The sequence below is a fragment of the Schistocerca nitens genome, chromosome 5 (assembly GCF_023898315.1).
Source record: "Schistocerca nitens isolate TAMUIC-IGC-003100 chromosome 5, iqSchNite1.1, whole genome shotgun sequence".
Taxonomy (NCBI): domain Eukaryota; kingdom Metazoa; phylum Arthropoda; class Insecta; order Orthoptera; family Acrididae; genus Schistocerca; species Schistocerca nitens.
Window position 1 is genome coordinate 242,470,498 of NC_064618.1, and position 26,960 is coordinate 242,497,457.

Below are 26,960 nucleotides of genomic sequence, written 5' to 3' on the forward strand. Positions count from 1 at the left end.
TGATTGGAACCTGGCAGCTGGGTGTGTCAAGATCATATTTAAATCAAGGCAAATGCGAAGAACGTCGAGTAGAAAGTATGATAGAGATCAAGTGTCAAAGTTGATACAGACGGCCGGAAGTTTATTTCTTCCGTAGGAGGCAGTCCGTAATCGGTAAATCCAGTCTTACTGTCCATGAAGGTTGTGCCGTGAATGTAGAATTTACCTGACAACATTTGGCGTCTAGTTCTCAAGAGCTTCTTCCCTGCCTCCACTAAAAGAGCATTCGTAGGTGTCGAACGGATGGCTAGATTAAAGATTAGATTAGATTAGATTAGTACTTGTTCCACAGATCATGAATACCACACTTCGTAATGATGTGGAACGTGTCAGGTTAACAAAAGGTGTCTATACAAGATATAACATTACACAGAATATTACATGACACTCAATATTTTCAATTTTTCGTTTTGTTTTTTGTGGGGGTTGCGGAAATTACCCACTTACTATATCCAAAAATTCATCTAATGAGTAGAAGGAGTTGCCATTAACAAATTCTTTCCATTTCCTTTTAAATGCTATATGGCTATCTATCAGACTTTTGATGCTATTAGGTAAGTGACCAAAGACTTTTGTGGCAGCATAATTTACCCCCTTCTGAGCCAAAGTTAGAGTTAACCTTGAGTAGTGAAGATCATCCTTTCTCCTAGTGTTGTAGCCATGTACACTGCTATTACATTTGAATTCGTTCGGATTGTTAATAACAAATTTCATAAGTGAATATATATATATATATATATATATATATATATATATATATTGTGAGGCTACAGTGAAGATCTCTAGCTCTTTAAATAAGTGTCTGCAGGATGATCTTGGATGAGCTCCAGCAATTATTCTGATTACACGCTTTTGTGCAATGAATACTCTTTTACTCAATGATGAGCTACCCCAGAATATGATGCCATACGAAAGCAGAAAATAAAAATAGGCATGGTAAGCTAATTTACTCAGATGTACATCTCCAAAATTTGCAAAGACCCTAATAGCATAAGTAGCTGATCTCAAACGTTTCAGCAGATCCTCAGTGTGTTTTTCCCAGTTCAAACCCTCATCAATGCATACACCTAGAAATTTTGAATGTTGTACCTTAGCTACCGATTTTTGATCGAAGTCTATATTTATTAATGGTGTCATTCCATTTACTGTGTGGAACTGTATATACTGTGTTTTGTCAAAGTTTAATGAGAGCCCATTTGCAGAGAACCACTTAATGATTTTCTGAAAAACATCGTTTACAATTTCACCAGTTAATTCTTGCCTGTTGGGTGTGATAGCTATACTTGTAACATCGGCAAAAAGTACCAGCTTTGCATCTTCATGAATATAGAATGGCAAGTCATTAATATATATTAACAACAGCAGAGGACCCAAGACCGAACCTTGCGGCACCCCATTCTTGATTGTTCCCCAGTTTGAGAAATCACCAGTTTTTTGCATATTATGTGAACTGTTTATTTCAACTTTCTGCACTCTTCCATTTAGGTAGGATTTAAACCATTTGAGCACTGTCCCGTTCATACCACAGTACTTGAGCTTATCTAAAAGTATTCCATGACTTACACAATCAAAAGCCTTTGATAGATCACACAAAATCCAAACGGGTGACTTCCGGTATTCAGAGCATTTAATATTTCAGTAGTGAAAGTATATATAGCATTTTCCGTTGAAAAACCCTTCTGAAACCAAACTGACATTTTGTTAAAACTTTATTTTTACAAAGGTGTGAAGCTACTTTACAATACATTACTTTTTGAAGAATTTTGGATAAGGCAGTCAGAAGAGAGATTGGGCGGTAGTTGTTGACATCAGACGTATCCCCTTTTTTATGCAGTGGTTTAACAATGGCACACTTCAGTCTATCTGGGAAAATACCCTGCTTCAGAAAGCTATTACATATGTGGCTAATAATCCCACTTATTTCTTGGGAACAAGCTTTTATTATCCTGCTGGAAATGCCATCTATTCCATGTGAGCTTTTATTCTTGAGAGAGTTTATTATCTTCCTAATTTCAAAAGGAGAGGTGGGTGGAATTTCAATTGTATCAAATGGTGTGGGTAAGGCCTCTTCCATTAACTGCCTTGCTTCTTCTAATGAACATTTAGATCCTATTTTCTCTACAACATTTAAAAAATGATTATTCATGTCTTCGACTTCCGGCTTGTTATTTATCAAGTTTCCATTCGCTTTGATGGTGATGCCATCATCCTGTACTTTTGGTTGCCCTGTCTCCCTTGTAATAATATTCCAAATTGTTTTGATTTTGTTATCAGAGGTATTAATCTCAGACATGATGCACATGCTTCTGGACATTTTAATAACCTTTCTTAATATAGCACAGTAGTTTTTATAATATTTGGCTTTTTCTGGGTCATTACTCTTTCTTGTTATATATAGTTCTCTTTTATGGTTACAAGATATTTTTATTCCTTTAGTAAGCCAAGGTTTTTTGCATGGTTCCTTATAATTAGTTTTAACTACTTTCTTGGGGAAACAGTTTTTAAATTCTCTTACAAGTGTATCATGAAATAAGTTATATTTTAAATTAGCATTGGGTTCCTTGTACACCTCATCCCAGTCTAACTGCTGGAGATTTTCTCTGAAATTTCTAATTGTTCAGTCATTAATTGAACGCACAACTTTGGACGACAGTTTTGAAAACTGTAACTAGCTGAGCATCATGATCAGAAAGCCCATTCTCAACAGGACAAGAATTTATGTTTTTAAACCTATCTTGGTCTATAAAAGTGTTATCTATCAATGTGCTGCTGTCCAAACCACGTATGAATGGCAATGTATTAAAGAGATAAACTTAGGCGCATTGTGATACAGTACACAGCCACAATCTACTTGAGGTCGAATAATCCTCGGTGCGTTGTGAGTAAGGTACTCTGATGCGCTTCCCAGCACACACAGGTGAATGTGCGAATTACATTTAAATCTTCTTCAAACTTGGTAACAGTACGAAGAATGTGAGGCGTCCAGCTTAACTGAGATTCAAATATCATACCTAGAACTCGAGCATGAGATTTCATCTGGAAAGGGCACTTTCCACACGGGTCTTGACCATCAATGCGAACAGCTGAAACCTCCATCCCCTTAGTAGATAGCCATTCGTCGATGCGTGCTATGGTAGTGATTAATGGCCTAAAGATACGACTCGGCAGTGGAAAAAATACATATGCCTCCACATATGTAACACTTTAGTGGGAGGAGAGATAGTGCATTCTGAATCATGAGTGTATAGAGTGTACAAGAGTGGCTAAAAATTACACTCTGTGGCAAGCCCTGGGAGAAGAGAAAACGTCCAAACAGTTTGCCTTTGGATCTGACGTAGACTGTTCTTTGAGCGACCAGAATACTGATATAAACCATCCTTGAAGGAATTCCGGATTCAGTCAGATTGTCCAAGAAAACTAGTATGTGCACGTGATCATAAGCTCCCTTAGAGTCAAGAAAAGCGGCAACGACTGTTTATTTCGTTTGAAAGGCAGAAGTGAACACAGATTGTTCACAGTCCCATTGTCTTTTCTGAATCCGTGTTGATGCCGAGGCATCAAATTAACGATTTTCAAGCCACCATTCCCGTCTTCGAATGTTTTTTCAACATATGACGACGACGCGATAGGTCGGTAGTTAGAGGACACTTTTGGATCTTTCCTTCTTTTCAGACATAGAATTATGACTTGCGACGTCCATGTTGTATTGAGGTCCTGTTGTATCTAATACCAGTTAAAAATGTACAATCGCAAATCTTTCGCTTCTATGTGCAGGTTCGCAAGCATAGAGTAATGAATAAAATCAATACCACGACTTCTGTCAAGCGACGATTTCAAAGCTTCATTGGTTTCTTCTTGAGAGAGGGGACAAAGTAGGGTATGATGTCGATCATCGTCAAATGCAGACGGATGTTTTAGAGAAGGCACCGTAGGAGGAGCGAGAACGTCGATAGCGTCCTCTAACCAGGCAGTGGAAACGGAAGAGGAGAAAGCAACCTTGTGTTTTGTACCAAATACTTGTAATACTGGTTGCTTTATTGAGTGGAGAGCAAAATTTAATCCAACTGTCTTTTTTTTCGACAATTTATTAACACGTTCAATTATTTTTCGCACTTTGAAGAGATTTTCCAAGGTAGATTTCTGGCAATAGGTTTTCAAAGAAAGTCTGCGTTTTGCAACTTCACGACATTATCCAGGATTCCACTACGGAGGGGAACGCTGCGTCATAACTGTGAACTTTTTTTTTTTTTTTTTTTTGACCGCAGTGAAATCTATGGCGTTGGTTAAAGCTTGGTACGTGTCGTCTTCGTGAATGAGTCAAATGAAAACCTTAAATATTTTTTAAATATTATTTATTGTGCAGAAGTGGTACAAAGCTCTATCACTTTTCAACACAATCTCCCCCACGCTCAATGGAAGTTCTCCAGCGCTTACAATGTGCATAAATTCCTTTAGAAAAAAATTATTTTGGTAGTCCGCGCAACCACTCATGCACCGCGTGGCGTACCTCTTCATCAGAACGGAACTTCTTTCCTCCCATTGCGTCTCTGAGTGGTCCAAACATTTTGAAATCACTTGGGGCAAGGTCTGGTGAGTATGGTGGATAAGGAAGACACTCAAAATGCAGATCTGTGATTGTTTCAACTGTTGTATGGGCAGTATGGGTCCTTGCATTGTCATGTTGCAATGAATTCATCACCTTCTCGTTCAAAGCGCCGAAGAAGTTCTTCACGTCGTTCTCTCATTTCAGGAGTCAGCTGCCGTGGCACCCATCTTGCAGACACTTTGTGAAACTGGAGCACATCATGCACAATGTGATGTGCTGACCCATGACTAATCTGTAAACATGCTTAAATGTCATTCAGTGTCACTCGGCGGTTTTCCTTCACTATGGCTTCAACTGCTGCAATGTTCTGTGGAGTCACAACTCGTTGTGCCTGAACTGGACGAGGAGCATCTTCCGCTGAAGTCACACCATTTGTGAACTCCCTACTCCATTCGTAGACTTGCTGCTGTGACAAACATGCATCACCGTACTGAACCTTCATTCGTCGATGAATTTCAATAGGTTTCACACCTTCACTACGCAAAAACCGAATAACAGAACGCTGTTCTTCCCTGGTGCAATTGGCAAGTGGGGCGGCCATCTTTATACTGATACCGCGACGGTATGCGTGGATCTGCACTATGCTGCCACCTACATGCCATTCTGCACGCTGTTTGTAGCACGCTTACCAATTTACAGGATAACGGCGCGAAATTTCGATTTGTTATTACAAATTTAAGGTTTTCATTTGACTCACCCTCGTATTAGCATAATATACTTGTGTAGTATCAACTTCTGTATTAATGTGGAACATTATTGGGAAATGATCGAATCTCATGGAATCTGTTTTACCGTGCCAATTAGAAAGTTCAGTGAAACCAGAGGGTACAAACATCTATTGTAGAAAATCTGTTTAAAAGTGAATGTAGCATTGTAAGAGATATTATGGTGAGAAGCTTTATACACCGAGACATATGTAAAGTTTTTGTGAGAGGATTGTATCCGCAGAGCAACTACGTTAATTCGGTATCGTTGTTCCTTACACTGAGCGAATACGGTTAATGCGGTAGCGAATGTTATAGCAATGTAGCAACGCCACAATTCCGATCGAGGCGTTCCTCCCGTATTATGACATAATTTTTAAACTTGAGCTGAGACTTAAACCATGTTTCGAATAACAGGACGATTTCAGGTTACTAATGAATAATTCTCGTTCCAAAACTTTCCATTTGGAGTTAGCTAATGTGGCGCAACACTGCAATAGTTTTATATACTTCATAATTTAGGCAGGAAGAGAATGAAATACTTCTGTTTCGAGGTGCCGGATGTCGGTATCGTTCATAACACTCTTTTGTCGCATATTCTGATTGACAATGTCAACAACATTTTTTATCTTATCGTTGAGTTCAGCGTGAACCGGAAGCTGTCGTTGGTTTTGTACTTGTTTAATTGTTAACCTGTGAGCAGTAGGCTGTTAGGGTTTCTGGCTTATAAGTGTGGCTGAACGTCGTGTCGAATATAGCAGGTTGCGGTTCTTAGACCAGTCACATACATTACTGTGATTGCGTAGCCTATCAAGACGATATTCGAGTTGTGTACATGTTGGGTCAGCATTGTAGCATCGATAGTTCTGATTGCTTCATTGATTCGTCCAAGAAGGGCAGCAGTATCAATGACTGATGTTATGTACATGCAATACTTGTCTTAATTTAACCTCCCCCCCCCCAAAAAAAGAAGTATAATGAAGTAGGGAGGGGGGGGGGGGGAGGTGCCATGCGATGGGACCATCAGGATCCATCCAGCTCTTAGTAAATGTTTCATTCAGCAAACTCCGAACATTAAAACTCCAACATGAGGGTGCACCATCATGCTGGAAGATGATAGTAGGCTACAGTTCTTCTATTTGTGGCAGCAGGAGCTCTTCTAGCTTGTCAAGTTCTCTATGTAGAAAAATTGGCCTATCACCCTGTAATGTCACATGAGTCATTGAGAAAGTTGTCACGAATGTGTTAACGTGTGTAGTGTGGGTTTTCGGAGCCCAATTAATAATTTTGTGGGGATTAAAACGTCCAGAATTGAAAAATGTTCATTCATCTGAAAACAGGCGCTTTTTCAGGTAGCCATTGCTGTATCTATGGAGGACAGCATGGAAGACAGAAACGCGTAATGCAGAGGATAACCGTTTAGCTGCAATGGATGGACCGTTTGCAGTTGGTAAGCGATCACTTATGTAACACTTCACGGACAGTAGATCTTGTTTCCTGCAATTCGAGTGATGCGTAACGAATTGACGTCTGGGAGCTGTGTCATAATAGAGTTTGCACCAAGTGCTAGAGACACCAAACGTTTGGTTGGTTGGGAGCAGAAGTAAAATTTCTCACGTTGGAGAAGCTGGATGAATCCTGTCCTGACAGCTCCAACTCCTCTTCGCCAGAGTGTATTCCAGACCCACCGACAACGAGTGACTCATAATATCCAACGTCGAGTCCGAAATAGTTCTTGGAGCAGCTGGAAAGGATCTGCGTCTTGATGTAGCCGCTGGGCCGACGCTTGCTGTTGATGCTGTCCATCGGGAGTGTCGAAATCACCCCCCCCCCCCTCCCCTTCGCATACTTTATGAACACTCTATAGTTCTTTGTAGAGAACATTTTGCAGTCAGGTAAGAATCCATAATACCGGACGGTGGATGAGTCAGGACTTGAATAAGGGAGACTAGCTTTGAGAGCTTCATCAAACCAATCTTCGGACGGAAGTTTAAATGCTTTATGTTACCAGACCACGAAAGTTGAGACTCCCTATTTGTAAGCTGATAGGAAGTTACTCCACTTTAAAGTAAGATAACTTATATTCACGCAGACAAACCTTTTTGAAATGTTATTATTCAGCGACTTATACCTAATGTTGTACCTTCCTTGTACTGTTGGAAATTGCTCAATACCTCTGAAGTTTAGAGCTTAACGTTCCGTTTATGTCGAGAGTCCCGTATCGGGGACATAGAAATAGGCGTCGCTGTTTTTGTGAAGCAACTAAAAGAAAACAAGAAGTCGCCAGATCTGGATGGAATCCCAATTCAGTTTTATAGAGATTATTCTTCGGTACTTGCACCTTACATAGCTTGCATTTATCAGGAATCTCTCGCCAAGTGTAAAGTCCCAAGTGACTGGAAAAAGGCGCAGGAGACCCCTTTAAATAAGAAGGGTGGAAGAACGGCCCCGCAAAACGACAGATCTGTAGCCTTCACAATGGTTTACTGCAGAATTTTGAGGATATTCCGAGTCCGAGTGTAATGAATTTCGTTGAGACAGAAGCAAGGATTAAGAAAATATCGCTCGTGCGAAAATCAGCTTGCCCTTTTCTCACAGGATATCCTGCGAACTACGATCGAATGCAAAAGGTTGATTCCATACTCCTAGATTTCCGGAATGCAATTGGCGCAGTGCCCCATTGCAGACTGTTAACAAACGTCATGGTATACGGAATAGGTTCCCATATATCGCAGTGGCAAGAAGACTTTTTAATTAATAGATCCCAGTATATTGTCCTGGACGGCGACTGTGCGTCATAGACAAGGGTATTGTCAGGAGTGCCCCCAGGGAAGTGTGACAAAACCGGTCTTGTTTTCTATATACACAAACGATATGACGGATTGAGCGTATGGACGACATAGTAATCGGCATCCTTGGCGTAGAGAAACAGTTGAAAGAGTTGAAAACAAATACGTCGCCATGTCCGGATGGAATCCAAATTCGGTTTTACAAAAAGCACTCTGCGGCATTGCCCTAACTTAGCTTTTATTTATCGTAAATCTCTCGCCCAGTGCCATGTCCCTACTGACTGGAAAAAAGCGCAGATGACTCCTGTATATCAGATGGGGAAAAGAATGGCCCCGCGAAATTACACACCACTATCCTTAACATCGATTTGCTGCAGAATTCTTGAACATTTTCTTACTTCGAATATAATAAATTTCCTTGAGACCGACAACCTTCTGTGCACGAATCAGCACGGTTTTAGAAACTCAGCTTCCATTTTTCTCACATGGCATAACTGCGAACTTTGAGACTATGCATGAAGGGTAAGAGGCAGGTTCCATATTTCTAGATTTCCGAGGAACGTTTGACACTGTGCCCCACAGCAGATGTTAACGAAGGTACGACCATACAGAATAAATTCCGAGATGTGTGAGTGGCTAGAAGACTTCTTAAGTAATAGCCAGTTGTGCCCCAGGGAAGTGCGACAGGACCGCTATCATTTAGTGTATGCGCATATGATCAAGTGGACAGGGTGGGCAGCAATCTGTTGTTGTTTGCTGATGATGCTGTGGTTTTGCGGGAAGGTGTCGTCGTGACTGTAGGAGGGTACAAGATGACTTACACAAGATTTCTGATTGGTGTGACGAATGGCAGCTACTTCTAAATGTAGAAAAAAGAAGTAAGTTAATGCAGATGAGTAGAAAAAACAAACACGTAATGTTCGATTTCAGCAATAGTGTCCTGCTTGACACAGTCACGTCGTTTAAATATCTGAGCTTAACGCTGCAAAGCGATATGAAATGGAAAGAGCATGTGAGGATTGTGGTAGGGAAGACGAAAGGTCCACTTCGGTTTGTTGGGGGAATTTTGGGTAACTGTGGTTCACCTGTAAAGGATATAGCATATTGGACGCTAGTGCCACCTTTCCTTGAGTATTTCCCCAGAGTTTGAGATCCGCACCAGGTCAGGGTAAAGGAAGAAATCGAAGCAATTAAGAGGCAGGCTGCCAGATTTAGTAGATACAGATGTTTTTTTTTTTTTTCTCTCGCTCTATTTACGATTGGAACGGGAAAGTAGTAGTGCTACACGGTACCCTCCGTCACGCACCGAACGGTGACTTGTGGAATAAGCATGTAGAAATAGCAGCAATTTGCAATTGATTGCTGATGACGCTGTAGTGTACGGAAAAGTATCGTCGCTGAGTGGCTGTACAAGGATACGGGATGACTCAGACAGCATTTCTGTATGGTGTGATGATTGGCAGCTTTTTCTAAATGCCTAAATATACAAAAATTTAAGTTAAAGCAGATGAGTTGGGAGAATAATATTTTAACGTTCGAATACAGTATTAGTGGTGTGCTGCTTGACATAGTCACGGCGATTTATTGTGGGGGTTTTAGGAACGTGTGGCTTACCTACAAAGAACATTGCGTGTAGAAATTAATGCTACCCATTCTTGAGTGCTGCTCTAGTGCTTGGGATCCCAACAAAGTCGGATTAAAAGAAGACATCGAAGCAATTCAGTGTCGTGCTGCTAGATTTGTTACCTGGAGGTTCAGTCAACAACCCACCGTTAAAGAAACGCTTCGGGAGCTCAAATGTGAATCCCGGGCTGTAAGGGACGTTCATTTCGAGGAACACTACTGAGAAAATGTCTGCTCCTGGTAGCTGAGTGGTCAGCGCATCGGAATGTCATACATAACGGCCCGGGTTCGATTCCCGGTTGGGTCGGAGATTTTATCCGCTCAGGAACTCGGCGTTGTGTTCCCATTATCATTTCATCCCCATCGACGCGCAAGTCGCCGAAGTGGCGTCAACTCGAAAGATTTGCACCAGGCGAACCGGAGGCCCTAGCCACACGGCACTTTATTTTACTGAGAAAATTTAGGGAATCATAATTAGATGCTGACTGTAGATCGATTCTATTGCCGTAAACGTATATTTCGCGTAAGGACCGTGAAGACAAGGTAAAAGAAATCAGGTCTCGTACGGAAGCATAGAGACACTCGTTTTACCATTCGTCTGTTTGCCAGTGGAACAGGAAAGGAAATGAATAGTGGTACAGTGTACCCTCTACACACGCACCGTGTAGTGACTTGCGGAGTATGTATGTAGGAGCATATGTAGATGTCGATTACGAGGAACGGGGCTCGACTGAGATAATGGTGGAGGAGCAGATTTGGCCGTGTCAGGCCATCCAAGCGTCCTCCTTAAAATACATCATTCAGATCTTAAAATCTGGATGGCCGTACGAAAATATGAACCATGTCGTAAGTCAAAAAGTACTAAAGAAGAGATAAAAGCGCTACCGGACGACATTGGCACTAAAAGAGCACTGCCAATTCGCTTCACAAAGGAGCAGGCCATGAGGTGGATAACAGCAGCAAACAACAAGAAGAGAAACACCACACACCAGATCGGGATTAGCTTCTAAGCAGCACAGTAAAACTGATTACGTGTCCCAGGACGCAGACAGAAGGTAACCGCGAGTATAGCTTTAAAATTAGTAGGCTATACTGAATTCTAAGTATTTCAGCATACGATATGAATTTACACATTTTTCTGTACGTAACAAGATCAATTACAAACCAACTGAAGATCAGAATAAATTGCCTCAGTAATCTTGAGATAAAATACTTATCGAAAGTAATTCACAGAATAATTTTATATATTTTCGAGCACATAATACTGAGCAGCTGGGATTCGTACTGGTTTTGCTATAAATAACATACTGTTCGTAAGAACGTTTCGCTCCGCCTATCGTGTGTTACATAACATGGTAACCTTACTCAAGTTCATTAACACTCTACATGCAAATATTTTTATCAGTAGCAGACTTCAGGTGACTTAAAGGACTAACAGGAGACACACCTACCTAGAAACTGGATTATTGCGTGTAATTTATCAAATTTGTTAATTTCTTTATTGTGATAATGTTAGAACCATTGCAAAAATGCCTTGGGAGTCTTTCGTGCATACATTCTGCGAGCAAAATAGCAAGGGTTGGTATCTCAGGCACTGAATATCATGTGTAGGTGGGTTTCCGTATTAATTCAATTTTTATTATCGGCTGCATGAATATTTACGCTTGTCAAGCACCCAGCGACCAAAACAAAAAAGAATCTGCCGATTTTCTTACGACTGATCTGATGTCTTCATTTCATTCATTACTTCTGTTCTTGCTCTCTTCTCTACATCTTTCCATACATATGAGACCCAACACTATATACAATCTGCTCTACATATCGCCGGCCGCGGTGGCCGTGCGGTTCTAGGCGCTGCAGTCCGGAACCGCGGGACTGGTACGGTCGCAGGTTCGAATCCTGCCTCGGGCATGGATGTGTGTGATGTCCTTAGGTTAGTTAGGTTTAAGTAGTTCTAAGTTCTAGGGGACTGATGACCTAAGATGTTAAGTCCCATAGTGCTCAGAGCCATTGCTCTACATATCGTCTTCGAGATGACTAAGTCTCCTCCTTGTGTTGAAGTATACACAGCATTCATCGTTTGTGACAAGTTCACAGTGTATACTGGGGTAGTAGGGCAAAGTGGGTATCAGAGTTTTTTATTAGTGTGGGTTGAATACGTTCAGGGGCAAGCATACATTCAGGAACAAACTTGATTGATTTATAAGCCCCTCCCCCTCCCCGTCCCTTAACCTACAGGTCTGCTGAGTGGTTTACGACACCCTGTCCTTCCGATAAATCCCTCACACCTCCCCCTCCTCCTCCCCTTCCCCTCTGGGAGCTCCCTTCACTGATACAAGCACATGTTTGGCATCAAACTAATTGACTAATTAAATAAATCGATAAATTAACCACCCCCTCTCCCTCCTGGGAAATCTCCCCAGCTCTCACCTCCCATTCCCCTCCCGCTACACTCCCCCATCTGAAAATTGGTGGGAAAAGGACTCAGTATGTGCTGGAGAGGAGAGATCTCAAGACAGGAAATTCAGTTACGTAGAAAAGGATATACTGTCTATCTACAAAATTCAGTTCTCAAGGGTTGGATCTATTTTGCACATCATTCTCAGCTGTACTGGACGCTGCAGGTCTTGTGAAATACATGGAAAATAAATAATTAAATAGATCGCTTTTTTCAGATTGCACAAGGAATACTATCACGAAATTGAAATCAGAATAACTCATTGCAATTAAATACACTGTTAAACATCTTTTTCACCAAACGCTTTGCTGGGCTGCTACATGTGCCTGTGTCCAACAGACGATGCTATGTCTGCTCAGACCCTGTGACTGCTGTCGGCAGCTGCACCACCAGCTGACTCGTGCAGCATGCAGACCGTAAGTCACGCTAATCCCTGAACAAAGTGTTATATGGTAGCAATCCTTAGATGTTGATACCTAAGAAATTCGTGTCAAAAAACTTGCTCTCTCTCCCTCTCTCTCTCTCTCTCTCTTTCTCTCTCTCTCTCTCTCTCTCTCTCTCTCTCTCTCTCTCTCAAGTATCCACATCTTGTGATGTGCCACTGCTCAGGAGAATTCTGACCAACATGTCCAAACCAGCAAACCATAGTGTCGCAGAATACTGCATTCATTTCTTTATTACTGTCCAGCATCCAAGTCTGCCCTGCAACTGCTGTCTCCTTTACAGCGGCGTCCTTTGCCACCTCGAGTGGCTACTTCTGGCTGCAGCTCCTGTACAGTCTGCTCCCAAACACACACCTTCCATACCAGGTCATTGGAAGCAGCTGCTCTATGTGCTCTCCCTGACTGAGTTGGTCCACAATACAACCAGCAGAGGACACTGGGAAAAGCAGCCCTCCCACCCCTCCTCCATCCAATTCCCTCCTCTCCTCCTCCCACCTCTCCAGCTACGTCCAGTCGGACAAAGCATCACCTGGCAGCAACTCTTTGATACAGGTGGCTGCAACTCTCTGGTATTCAAATGGTTCAAATGGCTCTGAGCACTATGGGACTTAACTTCGGAGGTCATCAGTCCCCTAGAACTTAGAACTACTTAAACCTAATTAACGTAAGGACATCACACACATCCATGCCCTAGGCAGGATTCGAACCTGCGACCGTAGCTGTCGCGAGGTTCCAGACTGAAGCGCCTAGAACCGCTCGGCCACTTCGGCCGGCTCTCTGGTATTGATACATGGGAAAAAACATACAGTCTCTCTCTTTAAAATAAAGGCTCTTTTCGCTGCGATAAGATCTTTTCACGAAATTTCAGTCATAATTTCAATCATCAAGATCCACCAACGAACGAGAAAATAATCTTTCCAATCCCACCAACACAGGGAGGAACGGCCGTCATGGTAAAGTAAAACAAATCAAACTCGTACGGAAAGATCCACCTGTTCCCCTTTCCCACAAGCTCTTGTGTACAGCAACGGTCAAGAAATAGTCTGAAAGAGAGTGTATGAAACCTATGCCAATTCTTAAGTGTGAATTGCAAAGCAATCGTGTGGACATACAACACTTTTCACTACAGCTATCAATTAATATTTGTATTCGTTGACTTCGGCACCTCACAACCAAACAGTCGATTTTCAATTTAACCTGACCCCCAGTCTACGTTATAGTTCAGGCTGCCCCGCAACCTGCATTCGAGAAAAATAAATATTGTCAGTCTTCTGTACCACATCTTCTTGCGCACTCCTTAGCATCTGTTGTGTGCTGTCCTTAGGTTAGTTAGGTTTAAGTAGTTCTAAGTTCTAGGGGACTGATGACCATAGATGTTAAGTCCCATAGTGCTCAGAGCCATTTGAACCATTTTGAACCTTAGCATCAAAGGGGTCGCACATAAAAGTCGACTCAAGTATCGGTAGATTCAAAGATCCATCGCCGTCATGGCCAGTTTTAACATCCTTAACCCAACTGTCCCGCAAGGCGTGCAACTTTAAGTGTCGTCACCAACAGCCACTGTGAGAAGACACAGATGAGCATTAGGAGTGGGGGGGAGGGATGGGGGGGTGGGGGCAAGGGGGCCAGGGGGGGGGGGGATGGCATCAAAAATCAAATGGCTCTGAGCACTATGGACTTAACTTCTGAGGTCATCAGTCGCCTAGAACTTAGAACTAATTAAACCTAACTAACCTAAGGACATCACACACATCCATGCCCGAGGCAGGATTCGAACCTGAGACCGTAGCGGTCGCTCGGTTCCAGACTGTAGCGCCTAGAACCGCACGGCCACTCCGGCCGGCTGGGATGGCATCCACTGATACCACTGTCCCACGGCCAGTCAATTACGCCTATCGATTGTGTCCACGTTATGTGGTCACTAAAGAACATACGATTTCGTGACACGTCTGTGGCTGTGTTTTGCCATCATTGCTGGCCAGACCATGTATTAGGTTGATACATAAGTTTTTAGTGCTTCTGTTTTACACGTTGGTATTCCAGTATCTATGGATTTATTAAGCGATTGTTATATTTTTGTTTGTAGTCCACGATCCTGTATCGTTATTGGTGAACATGAATGGTTTCTTTGTGCTGTCGTAAGGAACAGAAAGAAATGATTGACCTTAGGAAAGCAGCAACTCCCCATAAAAAGCCTGCACACATCCGCAAAAGATAATGTTATGCATCAGGTGGGACAGCGACCGTGTGGTGTACTATTAATTGCTTCCTCGATGTGTAATCAACACTGCTGACATATATTGTCAACAAATGAGACGTCTTGTAAACGTAATCCAAGAACAACGACCAAGAAAACTGAGTGAAGTGATGCTACTCCATGATAATGTCTGCCTGCATTCTGGTAAACTGACAAAAAACGCTATACAGGAGTTGGGTTGGGAAGTCATTCCACACCCACGTTATTCACCTGGTCCTGCACCTCCGAATTTTCACCTTTCCCCCTCTGTATCGAACAACCTTCAAGAATTTTCCCTCAGGACGAAAATGCGCTCCGAACATGACTCGACGAGTTCTTCGCCTCATAACAACCTGACTTCTACAGTCGCGGAATCCAAGCGGTAAACAGTGAAGGAGAACGAGTTATTGATGACTAAAGTTCTATGTTATGTTTATCTGTTGTGTTTATTAAACTTATGGAAAAACGCAACGAAGTTCTTCATCAACCCATTAGATAGTCAAGTTTGTTGACTTTGTCACCAAAAAGTTGCGTATGAGTTAAGCTCCTGAAACCTGGTTTTCTTGTTAAGACATGTAGTTTAATATGTTTTAAGAAATGCCGTTTCTCATCTTGTGCATATATTTTACATCCTTTTCAGTTTAATAGTTGTATAATCTGTTGTTACCATTACCGTCACAATGATGGAAAAACTGTCTGTCACTAGCTCCACCTGACCTGCGGATCATAGTGTTGTGTGTTGCCAATGTCCCTAATATTTTCGTTTCTTGTGTAGACATTTATCGAAAACAAAAGTAGAAATATTATGGGTCAGTAACTAAAATTGTGAAGTATCAGTACGATAAAGCATCACATAAAATTACATTGCTTGGTTTATATAACATCAGCAGATAGCTATCGTGCTAGTCATTATCGCTTAAGTCCTGTTTTTTTTTCTTTTTTTTTAATATTAGTCGAGCTGTATTGCTGGCAACTATTTAATTTTTATTATATTTACATCTTGTTTCTTAAATTGTTATATAGCCAGCTGCTAACGCCATCTAGCGGTCTTCATTTCACGCAATGTGTCAAAACCCAATGGCTGGCATCCCCAATTTTGCCACAGTACAGGCCATGCATTTGTGTACGATGTATATGCCAAATGTTGGGTTTCTTGAACGTTGTAATGGACATCAGCCGCCATACTATTCACATGTAGCACGTCATAGCAACATATTTATGATGATCTCTGTTACGAAATGATGTAAATACTGATTGTTAGTTGCTAAGTTGTAACCAGATAACGGCTTTGGTAAGACGATATATTTTACATTCATTCATTATAGCTGATAGTTCCTTATTCAAATACTGTTTTATTTTCATTGCCTCTTCTTTATATTACTGTAAATTTTCGGTTTTAAGAGCATCGTTCAATTATACTGGTCATGCACCCTGAAAAGCTGTTTTTAGTTACATCGTATATGAATGTTGTCATTTTAAGAAAGATTTTGTTGATGTATGAAGCCGTAATGGCACCAACACTAATCATGAATGTCTTATAGTATCGATTCTGCAATTAATCCGTATATACAGTATGCTATTGAACCCCGCTACAATATTATAAGCAGTTCTCTAAGTTGTTGTATGTTGATAACATGAAAGAAAATCTGTTTTATATCTTAGATCTGAAAATGGCTAGATTGTTAGCCAGAACTAGTAATTAGTCCAATTAAAGAAGATTTCATGTGCGATCTTGAATTCATGAGTTTTCAATCCCTAATGTAAATAAAGAAATCCACGTAGATACGTTTTACCGCATAACGCCGTGTGGTGTCGGTGTTACCTGAGCAGACAGCAGGCCTGCACGCTGAAGACGAGCAGCGCGTAGGGCAGGTGCGGCATGGAGAAGAGCGGCCGGATCTGCCTCCAGCCGGCGCGCGCGCTCTCCAGCACGCTCTTGGGGCTGGAGGCGGCGCTGGACAGCGACGTCTTGCGCTGCGCTATCTCGTCCACCAGCCGGCGCACCTGCCGACCCACACATAAGCAGAGCTCTGGCTTAGTGGAAAGTCACTGTAAGAACATCAGTACCATATAGATTAAAAGACTTAAGTTAACATCTTAGTCACGATTATAGTACATTAGCATGTAAACATGACCGAGTGAAACTATTCTGAATGTGCAGATGTTCAGCAGTTTTTGAGTTGTCAGGTGCACCTACTCACTACGTTTAACGTTTCTAACTCTCTTGCGTTTTGAAACATTTTACTTATTCCCGACATATACATTTAACTTGGGTAAGCTAGCTTGACGAGTCTGCACCACGGAATGGCCTGATGATGGCGGTAACGACTGAAACCGGTAGTCTGTAGAGAAAATAAAAACGTGGCTATATACTACAGTATAACGTGTTTCTGGAACTTTCTAACAGATGAAAACTGTTTCCGAGCCAGGGATCGAAAGCTTAACCTCATCTTTGCGGGGAATGCTCTTACTGACTCAGCTATCGAGATTCGCGGCCGACCTTCACAGCTTGATTTCTGTCTATACCTTTCTCCTACTTTCAAAACTTCGCAGAATCCCCTCTGCATACCTTGTAGGACTAGGACTCCTGGAGAGCCGGACGATGTGGCCGAGCGGTTCTAGGCGCTTTAATCTGGAGCCGCGCATCTGCTACGGTCGCAAGTTCGAATCCTGCCTCGGGCATGGATGTGTGTGATGTCCTTAGGTTAATAGGTTTAAGTAGTTCTAAGTTCTAGGGGACTGATGACCTCAGATGTTAAGTTCCATAGTGCTTAGAGCCATTTGAACCATTTTTTGAACTCCTGGAAATGGTGTCGCAGAGAAATGGTATAGCAACAACCTGCCACTGTTTCTAGAAAAAATATTTCACTCTGGAGTTTGCGCATTTGGATTCCAAGCACATATTTTTTGAGTTTCCATTTTCACTGATCCCTATATTTCATATATATAGCAATCAGTGTTTCCTATTATTCACATGTAAGTGTTAACTTCAATCTCTGCCTCGTGATGACTGGGTGTAGGTTTAAGTAGTTCTAAGTTCTAGGGGACTGATGACCATAGATGTTAAGTTCCATAGTGCTCAGAGCCATTTGAACCATTTTTTTGTTAGCTTCAACCACTTAAATGACAGTTTATTGGACAAATACAAAAACAAGTCTCCCCTGTCTTATCTTTCCAGTCTCCTAGCACCTCCCAAAGACCCACCATCTGACCACAGAGGAGCATTCCCCTCGTAACTCAGTACCGCTCAGGACTGGAGCAAGTGAATTACATTCTCGACTACCTTCCGTGGTGCCCTGAAATGAGAAATGTCCTGGTTACTATTCCTCCCACCCCTCTCACAGTGCTATTCCCCCATCCACCAAACCTACACAATACATTCATCCATCCTTACACAAGCCCTGCTCCCAACTCCTTACCTCATGGCTCATACCCCTGGAATAGACCTAGATGCAAGATACATCCTCCCACCACCACCTACTCCATCAAAGGCAGAGCTACCTGTGAAACCAGTCATATGATCTCCAACCGACAAACTGTGGCCAAGAAACAAGTGGGCCACCCTGTTGCTGAACACGCTGCCACACATGACGTCCTTCATTTTAATGACTGCTTCACAGCCTGTGCCATATGGATCCTTCCCACCAACGCCAGCTTTTCTGAACTGCGCAGCTGGGAACTTTCTGTGCAATACGTCCCACATTCCTGTAAGCCTCCTGCCGTGAACCATCGTTAGTCACTGTCCTCACCCATCGAACTCCTTCCCTGTTCCCATTCCAGCATTACACAGCCGCCATTCCACCATCACACACAGTATTTTTACTTCTCTCGTTTTCTGCAACTCCCCCCCCCCCCCCCCGCCACACTACTCCCCTGCCCTCCGTCTCACCTGCAGCACTTCACTGTCCGCCACCCCACCATACTATCCCTCGCCCTCTCCGCCCCAGCCTCCTCCTTACCCCCATCCAGTCGCCACTCCCATCGTACGCTGGTGATGCAGCTCGCAGTGTTGTTTCAGTTGCCTGAGACTGCAGTCGTGTTTGTGAGTTCTGTAGCAACATTCCTTTCCATAATATTGTCACATTCCATCCTGTATTTTCCACTGATTGACTTTACTGGATTACTACTTCTGTAGTAACGCTCAATCATGGTCTCTTCACATACACTACTAAATAATATAGCGGTTATTCATAATAATAAGACCGAGCGAGGTGGCGCAGTGGTTAGGCACTGGACTCGCATTCGGGAGGACGACGGTTCAATCCCGCGTCCGGCCATCCTAATTTAGGTTTTCCGTGATTTCCCTAAATCGCTCCAGGCAAATGCCGGGATGGTTCCTTTCAAAGGGCACGGCCGACTTCCTTCCCCATCCTTCCCTAATCCGATGAGAGCGATGACCTCGCTGTCTGGTCTCCTTCCCCAAAACAATCCAATCCATAATTATAAACCGAGCGAGGTGGCGCAGTGGCTAGTACTCTGGACTGGCATTCGGGAGGACGACGGTTCAATCCCGCGTGCGACCATCCTGATTTAGGTTTTCCCTGATTTCCCTAAATCGCTCCAGGCACATGCCGGGATGGTTCCTTTGAAAGGGCACGGCCGACTTACTTCCCCGTCCTTCCCTAATCCGATGAGACCGATGACCTCGCTGTTTGGTCTCCTCCCCCAAACAACCCAATCCAACCCATAACTATAAGGGGCAGTCAAATGAATTTGAGACAGATGGAAGAAAAGTGAGTAAACTTTTCATTATTTCAAAACCGATACGGTTGCTTAGGAACAATGATTGTACCCAGGCGTGCATCTCTTCGTTCAAAGCAGCAGACGACCACGAATGTCTTTCTTTAAGGCTCCAAAGAACGGAAGTCGCATGGAGAGAGATGGGAACTGTATGGAGGATGTGCAACGGCTTCCCAGCGAAGCTTCTGCAGTGCAGTCGAAGCAGTCTTGACAATATGTGATTGGACATTACTCTGCAACCGAATGAATATTGTCAAAGTTGTTTTGACTACGTTGCAGAAGTTTCGCTGTGAAACTCTTACATATCCTGCACACAGTCCCGATCTCCCCTCATGCGATTTACATTCGTTGCCGTCGACTTCCTTCGGGCGAAAAGGTGCTCACCTGGGTACAATAATGGTTGCTAGCCAACCGTGAACATTGTTCCAACATTTTACCGTCTTCTTAAGTCATCAGGTGATCAAAACAAATTGCAAAACGATTTAGACAAGATATCTGTATGATACGAAAAGTGGAAATCGACTGTAAATAATGAAAAGTGTGAAGTCAGCCATATGAGGCCTAAAAAAATCCATCAAATTTCAGTTGCAGGATAAAACATGCAAATACGAAGGCTGGAAATTCAACTAAATACTTAGGTTAACAATTGTGAGTAACTCAAACTGGAACAACCACATAGATAATCTTGTGGGGAAATCAAACCAAAGACTGCGGTTTACAACACTTACTAAACGTAACGGGCCTACTAAAGAGGCTGCTTACATTACGTTTGTCCCTCCTTTTCTGTATTTATGTGCGGTGTTGGATCTGCTTAAGATAGGATTGACGGGGGACACCGAAAAAGTTCAAAAAAGGTCAGCACGTTTTGTACCGTCGCGAAATAGAGGGGAGAGCGTAGCGGATATGATACGAGAGTTGGGATGACAATCATTAAGCATAGCCGTTTCTCGTTGCGGCAGGATCTTCTCATAAAATTTCAACCGTAAACTTTGTACTCACAATGTGAAAATATTTTGTTGACGCGCACCTACATAGGAAGGGGCTATTATCGTAATAAAATAAGAGAAATCAGAGATCAAAAGACACAAATTAGGTGTTCGTTTAATTTGCGTGCTGTTCGAGGGGAGAACGGTAAAGAAATATCTTGAAGATGATTCCTGAACCCTCTGCCAGATAATAAATTTCAGAATAATCAAGTATATGTAGATGTAGATGAACCCAGTGGGATAAACTGATTAACAGTTATAGAGACTACTTTCGAAATTATGAAGAATTTGCTTACTTTCTTCCGACAGTCTTGTTTTTACATGACTGCCCCTTATATCTCCAGGGGTTCAGAAGACAACTGCTTGATATTACAAAACATACAGAAAGCAAAAATATATCAGTGGATGCGGCATCTTATCAAGCTTCTAACTCACATTATAACTGCTCGATAATGATACCTCTTTTAACGGGACCGATGACCTTAGCAGTCTGGTCCCTTCACTCCCACAAACCAACCAACCACTTCTAACGCGGCAACAATCAAAATGTGCGTGTAATTCTTTAATTCACTAACAGAAATTGCTCGCGGAGGCGCAACAGCGAGCTCGCTTTAGAAATGTATTAAGTGGGTTATCTATCTGCAGGCGCGAACTAATTCGATGCGACAATAAGTGTTCTGACCTGCCTCCCCTTAGTACCATTACTGCATGGCGCGTATTACGAATCGAAATTGGAGAGCTCTATGCTTTGTTGTTGTTGTTGTTGTTGTTGCGGTCTTCATTCCAGAGACTGGTTTTATGCAGCTCTCCATGCTACTCTATCCTGTATAAGCTTCTCATCTCCAAGTACGTACTGCAACCTACCTATTTCTGAATCTGCCTAGTGTATTCATCTCTTGGTCTCCCTCAACGATTTTTACCCTCCACGCTGCCCTCAGCACTAAATTGGTGATCCGTTGAACATGTCCTACCAAATGATCCCTTCTTTGAGTCAAGTTTTGCCACATATTCCTCTTCTTCCCTATTCTGTTCAGTACCTCCTCATTAGCTACGTGATCTACCCATCTAATCTTCACCATTCTTATGTAGCACCACATTTCGAAAGCTCCTACTCTTTTCTTGTCTAAACTATTTATCGTCCATGTTTTACATTCCATACAAATTCTTTCAGAAAAGACTTCCTGACACGTAAATCTATACTCGATGTTAACAAATTTCTCTTCTTCAGAAACGCTTTCCTTGCCATTGCCAGTCTCCATTTTATATCCTTATTCGACCATCATCAGTTATTTTGCTCCGCAAATAGCGAAACACATCTACTATTTTAAGTGTCTCATTTCCTAATCTAATTCCGTCAGTATCACCTGATCGACTACATTCCATCATCCTCCTTTTACTTTTGTTGATGTTAATCTTATATCCACCTTTCAAGACACTGTCCATTCCGTTCATGCTTCGCTATGTGTCATTTTTCTGCTTGTCTCCTAGTTTTCGTATATTGGTCCTCTGAAACGCCAGAGTTACTTATTAACACCGAGCGAGGTGGCGCAGTGGGTAGCACACTGGACTCGCATTCGGGAGGACGACGGTTCAATCCCGCGTCCAGCCATTCTGATTTAGGTTTACCGTAATTTCCCTAAATCGCTCCAGGCAAATGCCGGAATGATTCCTTTGAAAGGACACGGCCGACTTCCTTCCCTGTCCTTCCCTAATCCGATGAGATCAATGGCCTTCCTGTCTGGTCTCTTCCCTTCAAACAACCCATCCCCATCCTCATTATCCGCACTCAGACTTATTAACAGCACTGTATTATTTCCTCTCATCACGTTTCCCTGTTTTACGCCTCGTGGTAGTCACTTATTCTATACTGACTGCTGCTCCACCAAACGCCGATGCCGTAACTTAGATTCTACATTGCAGTCTAGCTACTCTCTGACTTAAAGATACACGCGCTCTTGGAAATACATTCTCCACGCCACAATGGCCAACGACAGTCTACCAGAGTTCACTTGGTATGTACAGTGCGCTTACAGATTCCAGCGTTGGAGAATGTTACAGATTAATGTAATTGCAGGACAAGCCTCACCGGGAATGTGTCCGCACTGTTGCCGGTGTTGAGCGCGTATATCTTGCGCATGACGGCGAGCGCCTCCTCGTTGCGGCCGTGCGCCATGAGGAACTTGGGCGTCTCGGGGAAGAAGGAGATGAGCAGGCCGCCGGCGAGCGAGGGGACGGTGCACATCATGACGAACACGTTCCACGGCCGCAGCGTCAGCACGCCCGTCTCGTACTCCCACGTCTCCGTCAGCAACCCCAGCCCTATCGCTGCGGAAGACAAAGGCAGACCACTCAGCCAGGCGTCACGAGTGTCACCAGCTGCAACTTTCAATAGAGTGCTCGCATTCAAACCACTTCTGCATTTCTTGCACTTCTCGCACGTGTGACTCCAACCATCCTATCGTTTCCTTTCCTGATTACCAACCATCATAGTCTGTCCCATTTGTCACAAACTTACAATCACACACTCTCCCTATCCTATCTCAACAAAACTTTAACCACCTACCTCTACCATGCCACGAAATATACCCAGCGAACTACCCATCTTCCACCTTGAACAGAATACTCGTCTTACTTTCCTAGTTGTGGCTTCCTACTCCATAGTTTCTTCCTTTCTTTTCCAAAAGCTTGGTTCGGGGTCTTCCACTCTATCTCTTACATCCCACGTGACTGACAAAATATCCTCCCAACAAAAACATCATCATCCATTGTTCACTTGTTACAACTTAGTGCAGTTTATGGTTCCATTTGTTTGTACAGACTACCGACACTTTTTTGTCTGAAAATGTTCAGTTCACAACTGTCCGCTTAGTAATTAAAAGAAGATGTATATATTTTAAGCTCATCAATTATGGATATTTTAGAATACCACAACTGTATTCAACGTGCATATTTTATCATTTTAAGATTTTTAAGATATTATGAGTGTTTGTTTTGAAAATTTCCCGCCGGCCAGTGTGGCCGAGAGGTTCTAGGCGCTTCAGTCTAGAACCGCGCGACCGCTACGGTCGCAGGTTCGAATCCTGCCTCGGGCATGGATGTGTGTGATGTCCTTAGGTTGGTTAGGTTTAAGTAGTTCTAAGTTCAAGGGACTGATGACCTCAGATGTTAAGTCCCATAGTGCTCAGAGCCATTTGAACCTTTTTTTTTTTTTTTTTTTTTTTTTTGCAGACTAGAGAGCGGCGATGTACCGCAGCCAGAAAGTCATTGCGAGTGAGGGACTGAGATATAAACAAAGGACTCGTGACACTGGACTGTATTATTTTGTTCGATACTTATTCAATTACCACCTTATTTGCCATTCCGAACATTGAGTAAATCTGTATTCGACACAGCAGAAAATGGTTCAAATGGCTCTGAGCACTATGGGACTTAACATCTATAGTCATCAGTCCCCTAGAACTTAGAACTACTTAAACCTAACTAACCTAAGGACAGCACTCAACACCCAGCCATCACGAGGCAGAGAAAATCCCTGACCCCGCCGGGAATCGAACCCGGGAACCCGGGCGTGGGAAGCGAGAACGCTACCGCACGACCACGAGGTGCGGGCTCGACACAGCAGGTTTTTGTCACTAATTACCACGTACTTCGCACACCTAAGGGAAATAACAACTGCAGTAGTGAGAAAGAAATTCTTTTATTGCTATTTTCCACTTACTTCTCTTAGGATTATGTGTATCAGAACACGTGGAAGGCAAGCTAGTTATAGCCCATAAGGTGTAACCTGAAATTCAGCGCGCACGCGCACGCTGAGCGCGTGGTTTTGTGTGCGTATCTGTGCGTTTGTTTGTGTGTGTGTTTCTTTTTCTGTGGGTGGAGATTGTAGCGGATAATTAAACACTCACAACAGAATAGTGTTGTGTTCGTCAGCGTCGAGTAATAAATCGACAACGTGTGAATGAAGAAATATCTGCGGAGTTTTAACAAATACGATGGGAATGTTTAAATAAATGTAGTGATTTACTAGAATTTTTTTACTCTCGGTTAGGAATTTCCAGATTTCCGACACGCTAGCGCCGATCGACGGCAGCAGTCGTGAAATCCTCGCATAACCTATCTGCGACGAAAGTGTGAACAAGAGCTATGTGATTGTGAGCGTGAAGTAGCTGAAACCCAGTGAACAATATTAGCTCACTCTTTATTCAGTTTAAGTGTAAAAAATTAATTTTTAAGTTCGACAGTCTTCGATGCACGTTATATTTGAAAGATCGTGTCAAAAGAATACGACCGGAATTCAGGCTGCGGAAATGATTTCTCGGTAGTGTTAAAGGGTGCACACGAGAAGATTGCTTCAGAAATGAAAACATTAGAAATGAATTATAGGCTGATACAGCGCAAAGGAAACAAGATCCACCGAGAAAGGTCGGACCGGGGTTAGCACAATGGACTCGTATTCGGGACGACGACGGGTCAAATCTGCATTTGGCCATTCTGATTTAAGTTTTCCGTGATTTCTATAAATCGTTGCAGGCAAATGCAGGTATGATTCCTTTGAAAGGGCACGGCCGACTTCCTTCCTCGTCCTTCCCTAATCCGATGGGACCGATGACCTTGCTGTTTGGTCCTCTCCCTCAAATCAACCAACCAACCAAAAAAGATTTAAACAAAAACAGGTGGTAGGAACATGTAGATTAAATGCATTAAAATAGACTTCGAAAATAAGTTCTTGACCGCAAACCTAGAGGGACAGAACAGAGGGGAAGACGACGGAAGGGATGACTGGATCTTGTTTACCGCAACAGGTGAAACCACTTAATTCATGAAGGAAGGAGAAGACTGCTGTGTAAAAAAAGGCTTTCTTTCCTGTATGACCGTTCCTGATTGCCTGCATCCGTCTGATTAACCTTGCTTGGTCAATGTTCCAAGGCTTAGTCAGTGCCTGAAGTTAGAATCGAGTACGATGCCTCCTGGGGTACAGACAATGAAATCTTTTTCTCTTCGGGCTGCACTTGTTGCACAAACTGGTGGGCTGTTTACGTGTACCGCCATGAAGTTTTTCTAAGTTCTCAGTCTAGCTAATAACTGGTTAGTACAGATTCCGGGTACAGCGCCGACATAGGTCAATGTACGAGCAGTTTTCTATTTAGAAGGACTTACAGAGCGAGGCGACCTTGGTGTTCTAGCCCATAGAGCACTATGCTAGGGTGACCAGACATCCGGATAAATCCGGACATGCTCTCCTTTTTACCTTTTTGTCCGGAGTCAGAGCGGATTTTTACATTGTCCTCCTTTTCGCAAAGTTGATGGTAATAAAATTATATTGGCAATTATTCTCTTCTATTGCTCTTTTCTTAAATGCCTTATCTACAGATGGTGGCAGGATCGTCGATTTTATCGACTTTTCACTACTGATCATAGATTGATCAATAAGCGTGTGCAAATGTCGATTGCTTACAATTTCCGTTCCGTATTTTCAGCTCCAGATGCAGATTGTCTTGGCTTGACGTTGTAGGTTTCATGTCATGTACTTAGCACTGTTTATTGATAACCTTTCTGTTGATTTGGATAGTGACTTTGAGAAAGAAATCAAACTTCTTATATGAAGCCGTGTTGCTGCATATATCGTGCCATGAATATTTAAAGGATGGTTCTGTATGTTTGACGACTTTTTCTGTTTCAGATGGATGTCTTTTAAGAAAGATGTTAACTACAGTGATGTTGGAAAAAGCATTTGTGTTTGCAAGATAAATGTAAAGCTTTTGATATTGCAGGTGTACATTGTTTTGACGAGTTCTGTAACTCTAGGCAATTTATGAACCAGAACAGTAATGATCCTGAATCTAGTGGATTCTTTTGTAGCAAAACCTAGGCGAAGTATTTTTGTGAAAGTACTTCTGTTGATTGTCATTCAGGATTGTTAAAACTTGCCGAAGACTTTTTAAAAATATCAGGGCACAATAATAATGCAGAAAGAGTATTTTCGCTCATTATTACACAGTGGACTGACGACAGGAATAGGCTGAACACTGAATCTGTTAAAGGTGCATTCATGGTCCATTATAATTTAAAAGAATTTTCCTGTCTGTCTTTTAACAACTATCTGCTAAGCAATTTTATACTTCTACAGAAAATTTGGTCTTCAGAGAAGTACCAATAAGAATTAAGGAATGTATGTTATGTCTATTAATTAATTCATTTATTAAATTTGAACGTTTGTTTCCGCGTATCCTCTTTTTTCTAACTTTGTCCTTCTTTCTGAAGCTGTCTGTCCTCCTTTCTATACGTCTGCATCTGGACATCCTACTCTACACTCCTGGATGCCTCCAGTTCAGTTCC

The 26,960-nt window shown here is 42.5% G+C and overlaps 1 protein-coding gene across 2 annotated transcripts in view; it reads right to left on the minus strand.

Annotated features, from left to right (window-relative positions):
- Nucleotides 1–26,960, minus strand: part of LOC126259774 (probable metabolite transport protein CsbC) — a 198,155-nt gene that overhangs the window by 69,823 nt on the left and 101,372 nt on the right. For both annotated transcript variants that reach the window (XM_049956778.1, XM_049956777.1), the window contains 2 exons: nt 22,711–22,949; nt 16,721–16,902 (listed from right to left, as the gene is read on the minus strand). In XM_049956778.1, coding sequence (XP_049812735.1) covers nt 16,721–16,902; nt 22,711–22,949 — 421 coding nt within the window. The remainder of the gene's footprint in view (nt 1–16,720; nt 16,903–22,710; nt 22,950–26,960) is intronic.